The sequence below is a fragment of the Entelurus aequoreus genome, linkage group LG04, assembly GCF_033978785.1.
Source record: "Entelurus aequoreus isolate RoL-2023_Sb linkage group LG04, RoL_Eaeq_v1.1, whole genome shotgun sequence".
Lineage (NCBI taxonomy): Eukaryota > Metazoa > Chordata > Actinopteri > Syngnathiformes > Syngnathidae > Entelurus > Entelurus aequoreus.
Window position 1 is genome coordinate 79,708,319 of NC_084734.1, and position 17,322 is coordinate 79,725,640.

The following is a 17,322-nucleotide window of genomic DNA, read 5'->3' on the forward strand; positions in this document are numbered from 1 at the left end:
CCTAATCCTGCAGCCACCAAACCAGATCCCCTCAACGCCCTGACTGCGCCTAGAAATTCTGTCCATAAAAGTTATGAACAGAATCGGTGACAAAGGGCAGCCTTGGCGGAGTCCAACCCTCACTGGAAACGTGTCCGACTTACTGCCGGCAATGCGGACCAAACTCTGGCACTGATCATACAGTTACATTATGTAAGATATTTGTGTTATTATGTATTTAATTGTGTTGTATGATGAGTAGATCATACAGTTCCAAGTATATAATTTATCTGGCCTGTGACAAGTAGTGCAATCACCCACTTTTTAAGGTGTATGCAAACACATCACAGGCGAAAATAAAATAATGATTAACAGTTAGAATGATTAAGGTGATGTGTAATGAAAATATTGTCAGTAGAGAACTTACATCTTTACCCCTGACATCCTTATTTACAGTAGGTGTAAGTACCTGTACTCAGTTACTGTGGTGGTCACATTGGAGCTCAGGGGGTCCTTCTCTTTGCTGCAAAAAGACGATAATGACAAGATGGAGGGTTAAGGAGCGAAGAAATGCATGAATTACTTAAAGATGGGAGAAAAAAGGACCTGAATAGAAAGTTGTAATATAATGTGATGTTATGTCATGTTATAAAAGCTTGATTTGTTGGGTTATGTTATACTGTATACGAAAGTTATGTTGTGCTATGCTACGCTATATTATGTTATGTGTTAAAAGTTTTTTTAAGTGTCAGTTATGCTATGTTATTGAAACTTGATGTGTTGTGTTAAGTTATACTACACCATGGGTTGCCAAACATCCCTTGAAAATCGAAATTGTCCGATATTTAGAAACAAAAGTGAGCTGAAAAGGGACACACTTTGTCGCACTATCAAAATCATTGCTGTTTGAGTTTATGACATTTTTATTTGTTACCTTTGCCTTGGTTGTCAGTCTGCTATATAGCTAAAATAGCTACCAAACTAGAGTTATCTGCCTACTGTAGCACCTGGTCTTTGAACCCCAAAGGTGACTTTTTACTGCAAGGACATTTAGTCTTTTTTTAATGCAATTGGGTTACTCCAGAGATTCATTGTTATTGTCCAACGTGGAAGCTACAAGTGGTTATCGTATCAAAGGGGTACATGTTAACTTAATAGTAGTAATACTGCTAGCTCGCTTTTAAGTGCCATTTAACAACTCTTCTCCCTTATTAATCATGTCTTGTCTGCAAAACACTAGTTGTATTTCTAAGTTGATTAACAGAAAAACATTATGGGCCTGATCGCCTAAAGGTTTGCATGTACTAAAACACGTGCAAAATTGATAACACACGTAAAGCTAATGGACTAAACTTGTGCGCAGAAGATTGCAGACACGCTAAATGCAATCCATTTAGAGTGTCTGTCTTTCATGAATATGCAGGATATTTGCTGACCATCACGCCCTCAATACTGGGAGGAGAAGATGCAATACAATTATTTAGCACACGCGTCAAGACCAAAAGTCAACTACTAGCGCTATTTTGCATCTTTATTTAGCATGTCTGAAAAGTATGTGCAAACTGACACAGTTACACAAACGACTGTGAGAAATGAGGCGATAACGCTGCAGCTCCAGCCTATGTATGCTTGTCAACATATATTGACTGTCAAAATTGAAAATATCAGACATATTGTCTATTCAGCAATATAATTTTATAATTGTTCAGCAGATTGATGATTTAAGGGGCTGAATTAAATTGATGCGTTTTGGTGTGTGCTGATGTGTTTTTAATGACAATAGTTTTTTTTATATAGAAGATATAATATCAACATATCTCCTATATGAAAAAAATGTCTTGTAATATGCATTTTCTTGCATCTAGACTCTGAAACGCATGCTTGCAGTTAGTGCCAGCCTCTTCCATGATGAATAAAAATGGTTTGCATTGTAAATGCACCGCAGGACTGCTACGAAAATGGCCATAAAATTTGCACGTTTTTCAAAACATAGCAAAACGCCACAGGCATGTTATTTTGTGATGTCACTTCATGTAAGAAAGGACTGTGACTGAAAGAGCTCTGTATTGATTCAAGGTACTTGAAATATTAATGTACTCCTCAGGACCACATATTTTGACCATAATTCCAGATCTGTTTGCGGATACTACTGTGCTTGAACATCGTCCGGTGGGAGAAACTAACTCCTTGGAAAAGATTAATTATGGCTACTGTCGATGTCTAGCAAGACAAGCTCACCACTTCTAACCTTCACGCTTCAAAGCCGTCAAAACCTAAAATATATGGGAAGAAAAAAGTCTTCTACCCCAACAAATGCAGAGGAAGAGTATATGAAAGAGAGTCCATAGTCAGGTAGCCTTCAAGAAGTAAAAAGGATGTTGCATAATATGGGAGCCAGCCAGACTAAAGTGTCTGCTAGGCTTGATAGACAGCACAAGGACATGAAATACTTGTAAAATATTAAGGAAGCGAGGAAGGATTCTGCAACACTTTGTGATGATACTGCAATACTGCGTAAACAAATGGATGGACTGGAAGGAAAAGTGATTGGACTCGAGGAGGAAGTGAATGTATTAAAGAAGGAAAATAATGAAAAGAATCAGAAATCAAAAGATGTGTCAGATTCAGGAAGTACACGAGTCTGTTCGCATGAACAATGTGATTATGACTGGCCTTCAGATAACACGCATGCCTAATGGAAAAGCAGCTGATAACAGAGGATAAGAACAATATGCTGCTACTTCAACAGTGCAACAGATGGACAACACTCTGAGATCAAAGGGGATGAATGTGTTAACAACATCGAAACATGCATTCCAATGTCTGGCAGGAATAAGGCCACACATGTCATCATCATTTGTCCACCAACAAAACGGCTTTGTGGACGCAGCAAGTCAAAATGAAGGGAACAAACGTCTACATCAATGAGTATCTGACAAAACACAATGCTGACATCGCCAAAAAGGCACACTAGTTGAGGAAGCAGGGAAAATTTCAGGGGCCTTGAAGTGCTAACTGTAAAATCTACATCAAGTTAAAATGTAGGACAGGATTCAGAAGTGAAAGTACGTGTTGTTAAAGACATTAAGGAACTGGACAAATACAGAAGATGACTTTATCTCCACTGCAAGGACATAATCAGTTAAGTTATGTTGTCTTATGTTATATTACGCTATGTTTACTGCTGTCAATTGATTATTTTTTATACAGATTCATCACACTTTCAAATTTAGATTAATCCTGATTACTCATAGATTATTACTCGCTTTGATTATTTAAATGAACTAAAAAAAGGCCACAATATTTGGACACAAATGTAACTTCATTGTCAAAATGTCATCGAGGAACATGTTTTTACATTTATTTGCTCAAAACCGGGTACCTGTTTTATCTAAAGTAACTTGAGAGGCTTTGGATATTTCTTATTGCCGAGAGCTCAAACCACTCATAAATGTTTTTGTGTGTCTGTATGCGGAGTAAAACTATGGAACAAATTGGACTTACAACACAAGCAATGCCAAACTATTAATCGATTTAAACTATTATACAAACATGGGGTCTTTTTCAAATATAGAGATGAGGGTCTTTAATTTGACCTGCTGTTGTCTCAAAGTGTTAACATGTGCTCGATGTTTCCTTACCATTATTGCTATGTTGTCTATTACCATTGTTGGTATATTCATTATTCCTACATTGTTGATACAAATTATTGTTACAGTGTTATAATTATTGTTACCTGTGGTAATGCCATTATGATACAACATTTGTATTATAATCCTTGAACAAAGTAAGAGTAAAACTCATGTGAATAATCACTGAATGGAGAAGTAGGGTGGGATTAAATAAATTATCTTCTTCCCACTCCCTTTCAGGCAAAACTGGACAATCATGCATTACATACTATACATTACCTTTTGCACTATATTCATTTATATTATTATGTGTTGTCAACTTTGTACTTTTTTATGTCATTGCCTGAAATAAATAAATAAATGAAAAAAAAAAAAAATGAAATGAAAGTTCAATCAGGGTTCATTTTGGAGTGAAATTTGCCACAGGAGTTTAAAACATTTGTATGCACGTACAACACTTAAAACCTTTAGTATAATCAGTATTTGGAATTAAATTATGGAATGGATTAGGCAAAGAAGTCAAACAAGATACTAATATGATCCAGTTTAAGAAACGGTTCAAATTCAAAGTGTTTACAAAGTGCAAAGAATCCTGACATACATCTTGAACCTTATCGAAAAATGAGACAATGTTATTATTTTACTAATTATGTGAATCACAATTTATTTAACTAATTATTCAAAAGAACTTTACCCTTTATTTACATATTTAATTTGTGCTACAAATTGAGCACAAGAAGTGAACAAAAACATGCGCCAAATTAGATTAGAAGCATCTTTCTGACGTTAGATTTGAGTCTCCTTCTATACCTTTCGAATGTCACTTCTTTACTCCAACGTTTAGGACTGGGGGGAGCAGGCAGGGCAGAATCTTCTCGACTGCAGACGTGGAGACATAAGAGGAGGTAAGGGAGGTGTGGCATGAAAATAACTCTGACAAGGTAAGGAAAGCAAACAGCAGATTGTTCTGATCCAGGAAGTGAGAGGATGTAAGAGGAGCCAGGAAAGGTGACATTCCTTAAGAAAATAATGGTTTGAATGGAATGAAGTGAAAGAATGATGACAAAAAACTGCAACCTTGACTTACTTTACATCTGTTTATGTATCCTGTTGTATGTTATACTCAGTTTTGCTTTCTTATGAAATGGTATCTTATGTTACAAAGTGCTGTCAGCAGATCAAACTGCCTATTTAACTGCCTGTACTCTGTTACTGTGGTGGTCCCATAGGAACTCAGGGGATCCTTCTCCTTGCTACAAAAAGAGGATAATGACAAGATGGAGACGTAAGGAGCGAGGAAATTACTTAAAGAGGGGAGAACAGAGGCCCTGAATAGAAAGTTATGTTATTATCATGTGGTGTTATGTTATAAAAACTCATGATATCATGTTATGTTGTGCTATTCTACGATATATTATGTTTCACATCAAATGTTTTTTTTAGTATGTTATGTGTTTTTTTTTTCCTGCCACTCATATCAGCATGGTAATTGATGGAAAACTACTGGAAAAAAGCAATATTGGGGAAGTTAGCAAACAATTGATGAGGAGTTATGACGCTAACTTAAGGATAATGTTGATTTTTTTTTAAAAAAGCAGTCATCAAACTGTCAAGCAGCTAAGACGGCAGTTATCACCTTTAATTCTAAGCTTCCAGCTGTTAATATACTCATACTAAAATCATGATTTTAAAATTGGATTTGTCTTTGATTTTGGTTTGAAAAATAAAAGAGGTGTGTCACCATTCGGATCCATACTGTTTTTTCATTAAAGACAGGCCAAACTTGACCTGGCAGTAAAGTCATTGCTGTATATATCTGCCATAAACTATAAGAAATACTGTGATACGATGGTGCTTATTATTTATTTTTAATTTCTTTTAATGAAAATAGGGTAGCTAATGGAAACAACAGCCTACAACAGTTTAAGAAGTCTTTCATGTATTCATCGGAGGCCAATTTAGACCACAGGTGTCAAACGCGGGGTTTCTCGAGGAAATAGCAATTTACTTGTCAACCAGAAATATCAAACGTATGGACAATTATGTAAGGTGTTTGTATAATTATGTATTTAATTGTGTTGTATGATGAGTAGATTATACAGTTGAAGTACAAACCCCGTTTCCATATGAGTTGGGAAATTGTGTTAGATGTAAATACACTACCGTTCAAAAGTTTGGGGTCACATTGAAATGTCCTTATTTTTGAAGGAAAAGCACTGTACTTTTCAATGAAGATAACTTTAAACTAGTCTTAACTTTAAACAAATACACTCTATACATTGCTAATGTGGTAAATGACTATTCTAGCTGCAAATGTCTGCTTTTTGGTGCAATATCTACATAGGTGTATAGAGGCCCATTTCCAGAAACTATCACTCCAGTGTTCTAATGGTACAATGTGTTTGCTCATTGGCTCAGAAGGCGAATTGATGATTAGAAAACCCTTGTGCAATCATGTTCACACATCTGAAAACAGTTTAGCTCGTTACAGAAGCTACAAAACTGACCTTCCTTTGAGCAGATTGAGTTTCTGGAGCATCACATTTGTGGGGTCAATTAAATGCTCAAAATGGCCAGAAAAAGAGAACTTTCATCTGAAACTCAACAGTCTATTCTTGTTCTTAGAAATGAAGGCTATTCCACAAAATTGTTTGGGTGACCCCAAACTTTTGAATGGTAGTGTATAAACAGAATACAATGATTTGCAAATCATTTTCAACCCATATTCAGTTGAATTCTGCTACAAAGACAACATATTTGTTGTTCAAACCGATAAACTTTGTTTTTTTGCAAATAATCATTAACTTTACAATTTGATGCCAGCAACACGTGACAAAAAAGTTGGGAAAAATGGCAATAAATACTGATACAGTTGAGGAATGCTCATCAAACACTTATTTGGAACATCCCACAGGTGAACAGGCAAATTGGGAACAGGTGGGTGCCATGATTGGGTATAAAAGTAGATTCCATGAAATGCTCAGTCATTCACAAACAAGGATGGGACGAGGGTCACCACTGTGTTAACAAATGTGTGAGCAAATTGTTGAACAGTTTAAGAAAAACCTTTCTCAACCAGCTATTGCAAGGAATTCAGGGATTTCACCATCTACGGTCCGTAATATCATCAAAGGATTCAGAGAATCTGGAGAAATCACTTTCACGTAAGCAGCTAAGCCTGTGACCTTTGATCCCTCAGGCTGTACTGCAACAACAAGCGACATTATTATGTAAAGGATATCACCACATGGGCTCAGGAACACTTCAGAAACCCAGTGTCAGTAACTACAGTTGGTCGCTACATCTGTAAGTGCAAGTTAAAACTCTCCTATGCAAGGCAAAAACCGTTTATCAACAACACCCAGAAACACCGTAGGTTTCGCTGGGCCTGAGCTCATCTAAGATGGACTGATACAAAGTGGAAAAGTGTTCTGTGGTCTGACGAGTCCACATTTCAAATTGTTTTTGGAAACTGTGGACGTCGTGTCCTCCGGACCAAAGAGGAAAAGAACCATCCGGATTGTTATAGGCGCAAAGTTGAAAAGCCAGCATATGTGATGGTATGGGGGTGTATTAGTGCCCAAGACATGGGTAACTTACACATCTGTGAAGGCGCCATTAATGCTGAAAGGTACATACAGGTTTTGGAGCAACATATGTTGCCATCCAAGCAACGTTACTTTGGACGCCCCTGCTTATTTCAGCAAGACAACGCCAAGCCACGTGTTACATCAACGTGGCTTCATAATAAAAGAGTGCGGGTACGAGACTGGCTTGCCTGTAGTCCAGACCTGTCTCCCATTGAAAATGTGTGGCGCATTATGAAGCCTAAAATACCACAAGGGAGACCCCCGGACTGTTGAACAACTTAAGCTGTACATCAAGCAAGAATGGGACAGAATTCCACCTGAGAAGATGTGTCTCCTCAGTTCCCAAACGTTTACTGAGTGTTGTTAAAAGGAAAGGCCATGTAACACAGTGGTGAACATGCCCTTTCCCAACTACTTTGGCACGTGTTGCAGCCATGAAATTCTAAGTTAATTATTATTTGCAAAAAAAAATTAAGTTTATGAGTTTGAACATAAAATATCTTGTCTTTGTAGTGCATTCAATTGAATATGGGTTAAAAAGGATTTGCAAATCATTGTATTCCGTTTATATTTACATCTAACACAATTTCCCAACTCATATGGAAACGGGGTTTGTATATGATTTATCCGGCCCGTGGTCAATGGTGCAATTACCCACTTTTGAAGGTGTATGCAAACACATCACAGGCAAAAAGAAAAGAATGGTGGAATGATTTAAGGCGATGAATAATGAAAATATTGACTGTAGAGAACTTAAGTCATTACAACCTTATTCATAGTATGTGTAAGTACCTGTACTCAGTTACTGTGCTGGTCACATGGGAGCTCAGGGGATCCTTCTTTTTGCTGCAAAAAGTCGATAATGACATGATGGAGAGGCAAGGAGTGAAGAAATGGATGAATTACTTAAAGAGGGGAGAAAAGAGGGCCTGCATAGAAAGTTATGTCATATTGTGATGTTATGTAATAAAAGATTTGTTGAGTTATGTTATGTATGAAAAGGTTATGTTGCGCTATGCTACAGTATATTATGTTACGTATCAAAGAGTATGTTATTTTATGCTACGTTATAAAAGATTGATATGTTGTGTTATGTTACACTACGCCAGGGGTTGCCAAACATCCCTGGAAAAACGAAATTGTCTTATACTTGGAAACAAATGTGGGCTGAAGAGAGACACACTTTGTCAAACTCAATGCTGTTTGAATTTTCCGGCATTTTTACTTATTACCTTTGCCTTGGCTGTCTGCAAGCTGAAGTAGCTACCTACCTACCTAACATGACTACAATAAGTGTTAGTACCTGTACTCAGTCACTGTGGTGGTCACATGGGAGCTAAGGGCGTCCTTCTCCTTGCTGCAAAATGACAATAATGACAAGATGGAGATGTAAGGAGCGAGGAAATGCATGAATGAATTGATGAATAGATTAGATACCGTATTTTTCGGACTATAAGTCGCAGTTTTTTTCATAGTTTGGCCGGGGGTGCGACTTATACTCAGGAGCGACTTAAGTGTGAAATTATTAACACATTACCGTAAAATATCAAATAATATTATTTAGCTCATTCACGTAAGAGACTAGATGTATAAGATTTCATGGGATTTAGTGATTAGGAGTGACAGATTGTTTGGTAAACGTATAGCATGTTCTATATGTTATAGTTATTTGAATGACCCTTACCATAATATGTTACCTTAACATACCAGGCACGTTCTCAGTTGGTTATTTATGCCTCATATAACGTACACTTATTCAGCCTGTTGTTCACTATTCTTTATTTATTTTAAATTGCCTTTCAAATGTCTATTCTTGGTGTTGGCTTTTATCAAATAAATTTCCCCAAAAAATGCGACTTATACTCCAGTGCTACTTATATATGTTTTTTTCCTTCTTTATTATGCATTTTCGACCGGTGCGACTTATACTCCGGAGCGACTTATACTCCGAAAAATACGGTAGTTCTTATATCATCATCTTTATTGTTAAAATGTTTCACTTGATTGCACACATTGATTTGCTCAAAACTTTAACTTCAGTCCAGTCAGGGTTTATTTTGTGATAACATTTGCCAGTGAGCGCAAAAGTCGGAGTCCCATCGCTCTTTTTTGTGCTGATATATGCATCGACCTGATCAATGACCATAAAACAAACCGTTTTTAGGTAACCACCAGCTGCGGTTGAATAAAATAAATTGGTTGATCAATCTGCATATGCACATGATTAATGTGATATTTTTTTCTGAATAATCATGAGTTAACCTGTTATTTTGACAGCCCTTGTTATTTTTATTTTATGTTATGTCAGTAGACATGGAATTGTCTGTGGTTGTTTAGGGCATGATCAGAAATAGTCTGACCACTTTCATGTCAATATGGATGTGCACTGTTCTCTTGGCAATTGGAGCAGAAGAGGGGTCAATTTAATTAGTAACTTAAAAAATCGAACCCTTCCAGTCCAAAATGGGGGCACAAACTTAGCGCCACAAAAAGCTTGGAGCAGTGGTTCTTAACCTGGGTTCGATCGAACCCTAGGGGTTCGGTGAGTCGGCCACGGAGGTAAAGACACATCCGACTTATCGTGTAAATAAAAACTTCTCCCTATCAGCGTATTATGGATACCCCCAAACAATGTTCCCTCTAATTTTCCATCTGATTTGCAGGTTGTTTGATTGATCGATTGAAACTTTTACTAGCAGATTGCAAAGGAAGAGAATACATTATATGAAACAGTACAGTTTACACAGTTCAGTACATATTCCGTACAATTGACCACTAAATGGTAACACCAGAAATAAGTTTTTCAACTTTTTTGAGTCGGGGTCCACGTTAATCAATTCATGGTAATGTGTGTAATTTGTTGTGAGTTCATGCACTGTGTTGGTTTTGTTCTTTGAACAAGGTGATGTTCATGCACGGTTCATTTTGTGCACCAGTAAAAAAACATGACTTTTTCTTGAAATTGAAAAAAACAAAACATTTAATTTTTCACTGAAGAAGGGTTCGGTTAATCGCATATGAAACTGGTGGGGTTCGGTACCTCCAACAAGGTTAAGAACCACTGGCTTAGAGCCACACACTGGCAGTAGACTTCAGAGCAGAGCATTTAGGTACAGCAGAATGAGACTATATGAAACCCAACAGTGCCACCTGCTGCTTAAATGTTTTAAAAAGGTAAAGTGATCATCCCTATAAGTGATTAATGTGTATTTTTAACAAACCCAGAAAAGAGATCCCGGAGATTCTCTGTTGTTGCTTTATGGTTGCTGAGTCCTGCAGTTGGTTCCTGTCCATCTCTATTGATGTGAAAATAAACAGATCAGTGCAACTCATTTGGCATATTTACATACACTGTATATTCATATCGTCTTTTTAGTCAACTCTAATTTGGAACAAACTCTGAGAGGTATTTTTAGGGAGCTGTAAATGAGATTGTACTACTTTGAAGGGAACAGAGTGGCGCATTGCCATTATTATTGGTCCTCTTGCCAACCCTGCTCATAAAAAAAGTAGTTTTAGCTTGGTACCCTTCTTCTGAGTCATCATCCTCTTGGTCCTTCTCTTTTCCTGCCAGCACCCACTCGCCACCCTTCAAGCTGGAGAGGAAAATTAAAAGAAAAAAAAATATTGTTATCAGATGGCATGTTTAGACGCTAACATGAGAGTGCCAGTGGAAACTTTTTTTGTTTGTACTGCTTTCATCTACAAACAGGTGATAAAAGAAAGCAAAAACAGTGGCAAAGTTTCCTAGTAACGGCATTGTGAGCCAAAACTCTACTAAAGCATGTCACGGTATTATGTAATTAACTTATTAATTATTGGGTTTTCTTTTCATTTGTCGCTTGTGGATTGTGTTGGCACAATTACCTGCTCGTTTCTGTTTCAGATGGAATGAGATTTTCGTACATGGCGGCGAGCGCTTCAACTCTGGAGCTGGGAAGAGGAACACAAAGTAAACAAACATGGTCAAACTGTTACTGATACATTTGTGAAGACAGAATGCAAGGACACTATTGAAATATAATACAAAAACACGTGTATCCTTTCAATAACAGATTATCTTTATACAGCAGTTTTGTAGACACTCAAATCACTTCACAGAGAATAGAATAGAATAGAATAGAATGGACTTTATTGTCATTATATTTGTATATAACGAGGTTAAGGACTCCAACTTAAGGTGCGGTAGTGGGAACAAATATGGGGTAAAAAGAAATTAAATTACACAACAGGTAATAAAGAAAACAACTAACAATTGAAATAAACAGACTACTATCCAATAAAAATAATAAGCAATCCTGTACAATACACAAAACACTATAGAAATACAAAATACTGTACAATATACAGAACAAGACAATAGTACCAGAGTAATAAATAATCAGTGTCGGACGTATTGCACTCGAAGGGTAATATTGCACAGTAGGGTATTGTATAGGGGTGAATTATTATTATAAGTTAGAGTTCAAGATGGTGACAGCTCTGGGAAAGAAGCTGTCTCCGAGTCTGTTTGTTCTGGCTCTGATGCACCTATAGCGCCTGCCCGATGGTAGCAGGTCGAACAGGTGGAAGCCAGGGTGTGTGCTGTGCTTGGTGATGCTTTTTGCTCTGTTGAGGCAGCGGGAGTTGTGTAAATCCTTCAGGGAGGGGAGGGAGCAGCCGATGATTTTTTTGTGCAGACTTTATGACCCTCTGAATCGCCTGTTTGTCGTCAGTGCAGCTGGCGTACCACGCTGTTATGCAGTACGTCAGCAGGCTCTCGACAGCCTAAGAACCCAGCATTCATTCACTCCACATTCACACAAAAACGGTGAATGTGGGATAGACTGACAGAAGCATGGATGCTCATTTGCGCTTACAGCCCCTCCGACCACCGCCAAACATTTATTCACATTCATACACCAGTGAGTTTGACACTGGGAGCAAGGTGGGTGAAGTGTCTTGCCTAAGGACACAACAATCTTGACTAGGATGGCGGAAGCTAGACTCAAAAATGAAACCCTCAAATACCTGACACGGCCACAATAGTATCTGAGCCACGTCGCCCTTCTATAGGGCAATTGAGTACTTGGAAAATAGTTATTTTTATTCTAATACAGAACCCTAGAAAATGCATCGCAAAAAACTTGTTTTGTTATAACTTTACATTATTTCCCAAGCCAATGGGCTCTACAAGCTTAAAGCAACAGGTAGAATCCATCAAAAATGAACAAATATGACCATTTGCTCTATAACGGAGGCACTAGTGCAGTGGTTCTTAACCTGGGTTCGATCGAACGCTAGGGGTTCGGTGAGTCGGCTTCAGGGGTTCGGCGGAGCCTCCGCCGCGGAGGTCAAAACACACCCGACTCATTGTGTGAATAAAAACTTCTCCCTATCGGCGTATTATGGATACCCCCAAACAATGTTCCCTCCAATTTTCCATATGCGTGAGCAAACGCAAAAACTCCTTGAGCATTCAGTGGAGCACATGTGAGCACACCTGTCCCAAACCTGACTAAATAACAAATGTAATGTTTTATTATTATAATCAAATGACAGCTGTCATTTCCATGAGATTATTTTTTAATATAAGTCTTTTGGCCCACTTATAATGACAATAACAAAACATATTGTTTTTCATGAGCTGTGTACTAGTATTGTATGTCTGGGTGGAAAACGAAGAAAAGGAACAGACTTTGCTGTGAAAATAAATAAATAATTGTATTTTATCATTTATCATTTAAAATGACATGAGAGTGGCACTTGTCAAGGTGAAGCCACGCATATCTGAACTGGTCTCTCAAAGGCAACAGCAGAAGTCACACTGATTTGCAAGTGTGTAATTTGTTGTGAGTTCATGCACTGTGTTGGTTTTTTTCTTTGAACAAGGTGATGTTCATGCACGGTTCATTTTGTGCACCAGTAAAAAAACATAACTTTGCCTTGAATTTGAAAAAAAAAACACATTTTATTTTTCACTAAAGAAGGGTTCGGTGAATGCGCATATGAAACTGGTGGGGTTCGGTACCTCCAACAAGGTTAAGAACCACTGCACTAGTGACTACACAAAATATTTTTTCAGTTTCTTACTATGTACAAAGGGCCCACGCTGCCTTTCAGGTTACCATCTACAGTAACCGTTACGGTAAAGGAGCATGTACGGTCATGACAGCCCTAGTTTTTAGTAACGTGTCTGAGGAAGATACGCCTAAGCATCAACCCATGTTAAATTTAATAGTATAAAGTAGGGGTTCTTAACTTTTTTTGACCTGGGGACCCAATTTTTCCACTAGAGAGGGGCACACTCAGATATTAACACTGAATAAGTAGTCTTACTCTTGATCTTAGTCATCTTCAATAATTATATCTAACCTACTTACATTTTACAACTATGTCAAATTATATTGTCAGAATAATTGTATCTAAGTTATCACAAAACTTTGTGTTCCATTGAGTTCAGCTCGCGCTGCGAGAAGACAAAAGCTGTCTTTGATCCTACCAAGCAAAAGGCTTGTAGAACTCCACTGTGTAGGATGGGGAGCGACATGAGGGTGTCGGTTTCTTTGATGTATTGTAATCCACAGGAAGATATTGTCTTGACCAGACATCTACAAAGCGGAGAGGAAGCAGGACCTGACGCAAGCTCCGGGGACCTTTTCTTTGAACTGTTTTACAACCTTTTCTTTGAACTGTTTTGTGACCAAAGGCGATGGCTGTTTACGACCCCCCTCCCTTAGAAACAGCTGTTGCCATGTAATCAGGGAAAGTCCAAATAAAAGAGGAGGGGTACAATCTCTCGTCAGAGCGTGGGATGACACTGTGCAAGGGTACAGTGTCTACGCGTTTCTCCTCAATTGAGTCAAATTGAATTCTGTCTGTTTAATTCCTTGCTTCTTGTCTTGTTTAATAGATGTCATTAGTGTTTGAACCTGACAGATATGATCACAGTGATTATCATTTATTTAGCACTTAGACCTTATAGGTATAGGTTTAGGTCAGGCTTATTAGAAAAATAATTACTAACCAAATATACTGCATAAGATGGGACTCATAAATAACTTTTTTTTTTAATGTTGTGCTAAAATACATCAACTTAATTAATAATAAATATGGTTCGTAACTAAACTGTCAATACATTAAAGTGCAAATGAAAATACGGCGTCACCACTTTAGTCATAATTTTTGCGCTTAAGAAACTTCTCTATGACTTTAACTCCAGACTTCTTCTGTTTGTTTGATATTGTCCATTACTACCACAAGTGATGGAAAAGTGTATTACAACTGAGTAACCCTGCGGCCAATGCGGACCACAGCTGAAAAACAGATATGTTTTGGCAGCCCACTCGGGAGGGTTTGCAGCCCAACAATGGGTTAAGAAACACTGGTTTAAAGTACTAAATCAAGCCCAAAATAATCACACCCTGGTCAAATTTGGTGTTTAACTTCATCATTATCTATCTTTTAGTGGAACATGACATCAAAGTGACAAAAGACATTAAGAAATGTTGTTAAGGGAAAACAACAGTGGCAATTAAAGAGTCTTTAACAAAACTTCCTACCTACTGTCACTTCTGTGTGTCATTTCCAGCCTGATGAATAGTTCCATTCAACTAATTGTGGTACTTTAGTAACAATAAAGGTGTGGCAGATTTCTCACCTTGAATTCTGAAAAGGTTCCGGCTCTGGTTCACGTTCAGGTTGTGATTTTGATGTAAATTTTTTTACTTGTTCATGCACTGACACCGAATACGTGTCATCATCTCCCGAATCATCCAGATCTGAATGGGCAGAATTGACGTGAAGATAATCAGGGATGAGTTCGGGGAAAGAAGCTGTCGCCTTAGTGCCACCTGGTGTCATGTCTTTCATCAGGTCCTTCGTCGGGGCTAACACTGGAGGAGGAGGCGGAGGAAAGGTATGTTCTCTGTCAGGGGGCACCTCCTCTACCTTCGTAGTCTCACTAAAAGTGACATGACCAACGGTTTTCTTGACACCATCGCCGACTCTGTTAACAAGAGGAGATAATAAGGCAAATTGACAGGACAGATGTCGGCTTAATGCATGTAAAAGAGACACCTGGCAGGGGATTTACCTGTTTAGTGGTTTAGGTTCCGGCACCGGAGCAACGGGGGAGAGGAGCGCAGAACGGCGAGGCGGTGGATTTGAAGAAGCCTCTTCTGTAACTTTCACTCTGCACATTTGGAGCACAAGAGCATGTTTGAGACAGCAGGCTTGGATCACATTGAGTCATTTTGGGTTTTCGAGACGGTATGAATAAAAAGCCTCCTTCGTGAAAAGTGAGTTTAAAAATGCCTTCGCTAATTCAGTTTTATTCTGCACTGTTAAATGTAGTGGTTCTCAAACCTTTTTTCACCGAGTACCACCTCAGTGAAAACTTGGCCCTATATTTAATATTTTGGTCACTGTAACATTGCACACAGTTTGAATAGTAACACTGTGTTTGAATATAGTAAAATAAAACACTTTGAACAAGTGATTATTTGGCGTACCACTAAATGGAGCCCACGTACTACTAGTTGTACACATACCACAGTTTGACAATCCCTGTGTTATCAAATTTAATCAAAACACTGTAGGATTGTGATAGCCGCGAACAAACTGAATCTGTTGACTGGCTCGTTAACATGAAGCAACACACTTCCAATACGCCATTGTGAGCTCTCTGATAATATTTTAAAATTGTTGAAAAACTTTAAAATATGCGGACAATCTCAATAAATGAACTGCTTCCAAAATATAGTGGATTTTTTCTTCAAATATAATCCAAGTATAGGACAAAAGCAGAAAAGCATTGATGGCATCGCTGGAAGACCACAGCACACCATGGAACCTTCTGAGCATCCAATGAGGTGGTCCTGACGTCATAACAATATAGGAGTATGTTTGATGATTGCTATAATAGCCTGCGACGTGTTAACAAGTGCAATTTACTGACGCAATGACAACATTTTGCAGTATTTCAGTGCAGTTTTGAAGGAATTACTAATGTCTCTGAGTGATTTTAGGGCACTTTTTTACCTTTTAGCCACAAATGATGTAGTGTCGTCGTCCACGGACTTGTCAGCTGCTTGTTCTTGAGACCTGTTGAATATACAGAACCCCATCTGTAATTTCAGCCTGGACGTAAAAGTGCGGCTTTCAGAGTGGAGACGTACTCGAATTTCTTTGCAGCAGAGAGCACGTAAGACCGCTCCCTGGCTGCAGTTTTGGGCAGGGCTTTGCTGGCTGCCGTCGTGCTGCAAAAAGAGCCATTACACTTTAGTTAATGCAGGCTTTCAACAGGTAATGTTTAAATGAAGATAGCCTTACCGTTTATCCTGCTCCTCACTGCTAATCGTGCTGTTCGCATTCTCGGCAGGGGGCTTCACCGTGTGAGGCGCACTAAAGACGGGAAGTCAAAATATGAACCAATGAAAACATATTCGTAGCTTCGCCCAGTCCCCACAAAGCTAGTTTTTGCATGCTTACATCTTCTTGTAGCTGTCCGAGGATATTTTGGTGATGTGTGATGTGTCACTGCTAAAATGCAGAACACAATGAAGCTCGGACACTCAAAGGACACTTAGGTAGGTACATGCTATGCTCTTGTAATAAATAATTGCCATTAAAAATGTCTGCTGTCTGCCAGGAGCGGCAGTTTTTTTGATCCGCCCCATGTATACACTCACAACTCAACAGAGGAAGGCTATGTTAAAAAAATAAAATAAAAAGGCTTTGCTAAACATATTAAAATAAAGCGTGAAGTTCTGCTACCAAATATCCTACATAAGCTGACGTTTGATCATTTTGTTTATCTTCAGCAAAGAGGTTGACCTAGCTATAGTAGCGAGCATGACGTCGCTGTTAAAATATGACTGTAATGTTAGCACTTTAGCTCACATAGCTATGCTAGTGTTGCTGACATTTGTTGTCCTCCTAAACCAGGGGTCGGCAACCTTCAGCATACAACGAGCCATTTGAGCCCATTTCCCACCAAAGTAAGCCCACCTAGAGCCGCAAATTCGGTTTGATCCCTAAAATGACAATAACACTACTTTTAGTTACGACTCAGCAAGTATTTTTTATCTCTGATCGGCTTTCTGCAGCAGTTCCGAAAATGCTCTTTCTCGGTCATCTCC

The 17,322-nt window shown here is 38.3% G+C and overlaps 1 protein-coding gene and 1 long non-coding RNA gene across 51 annotated transcripts in view; one reads left to right on the plus strand and one right to left on the minus strand.

The window, feature by feature from the left end:
- znf185 (zinc finger protein 185 with LIM domain) overlaps window positions 1–17,322 on the minus strand; it is a 77,103-nt gene that overhangs the window by 48,745 nt on the left and 11,036 nt on the right. For 47 of the 50 annotated variants that reach the window (XM_062045753.1, XM_062045801.1, XM_062045799.1 and 44 more), the window contains 14 exons: window positions 16,673–16,723; window positions 16,514–16,585; window positions 16,360–16,440; window positions 16,223–16,285; window positions 15,276–15,374; window positions 15,034–15,188; window positions 14,841–14,961; window positions 11,069–11,134; window positions 10,729–10,797; window positions 10,423–10,497; window positions 8,505–8,558; window positions 7,994–8,047; window positions 4,422–4,490; window positions 449–502 (listed from right to left, as the gene is read on the minus strand). In XM_062045753.1, coding sequence (XP_061901737.1) covers window positions 449–502; window positions 4,422–4,490; window positions 7,994–8,047; window positions 8,505–8,558; window positions 10,423–10,497; window positions 10,729–10,797; window positions 11,069–11,134; window positions 14,841–14,961; window positions 15,034–15,188; window positions 15,276–15,374; window positions 16,223–16,285; window positions 16,360–16,440; window positions 16,514–16,585; window positions 16,673–16,723 — 1,083 coding nt within the window. The remainder of the gene's footprint in view (window positions 1–448; window positions 503–4,421; window positions 4,491–7,993; window positions 8,048–8,504; window positions 8,559–10,422; window positions 10,498–10,728; window positions 10,798–11,068; window positions 11,135–14,840; window positions 14,962–15,033; window positions 15,189–15,275; window positions 15,375–16,222; window positions 16,286–16,359; window positions 16,441–16,513; window positions 16,586–16,672; window positions 16,724–17,322) is intronic. The other 3 variants (XM_062045751.1, XM_062045754.1, XM_062045766.1) reach the window with 3 other exon arrangements.
- On the plus strand, window positions 2,061–5,353 carry LOC133649052 (uncharacterized). The gene is made up of 3 exons (XR_009825973.1): window positions 2,061–3,120; window positions 4,456–4,516; window positions 4,841–5,353. It is a non-coding gene; the product is annotated as an uncharacterized LOC133649052 (long non-coding RNA).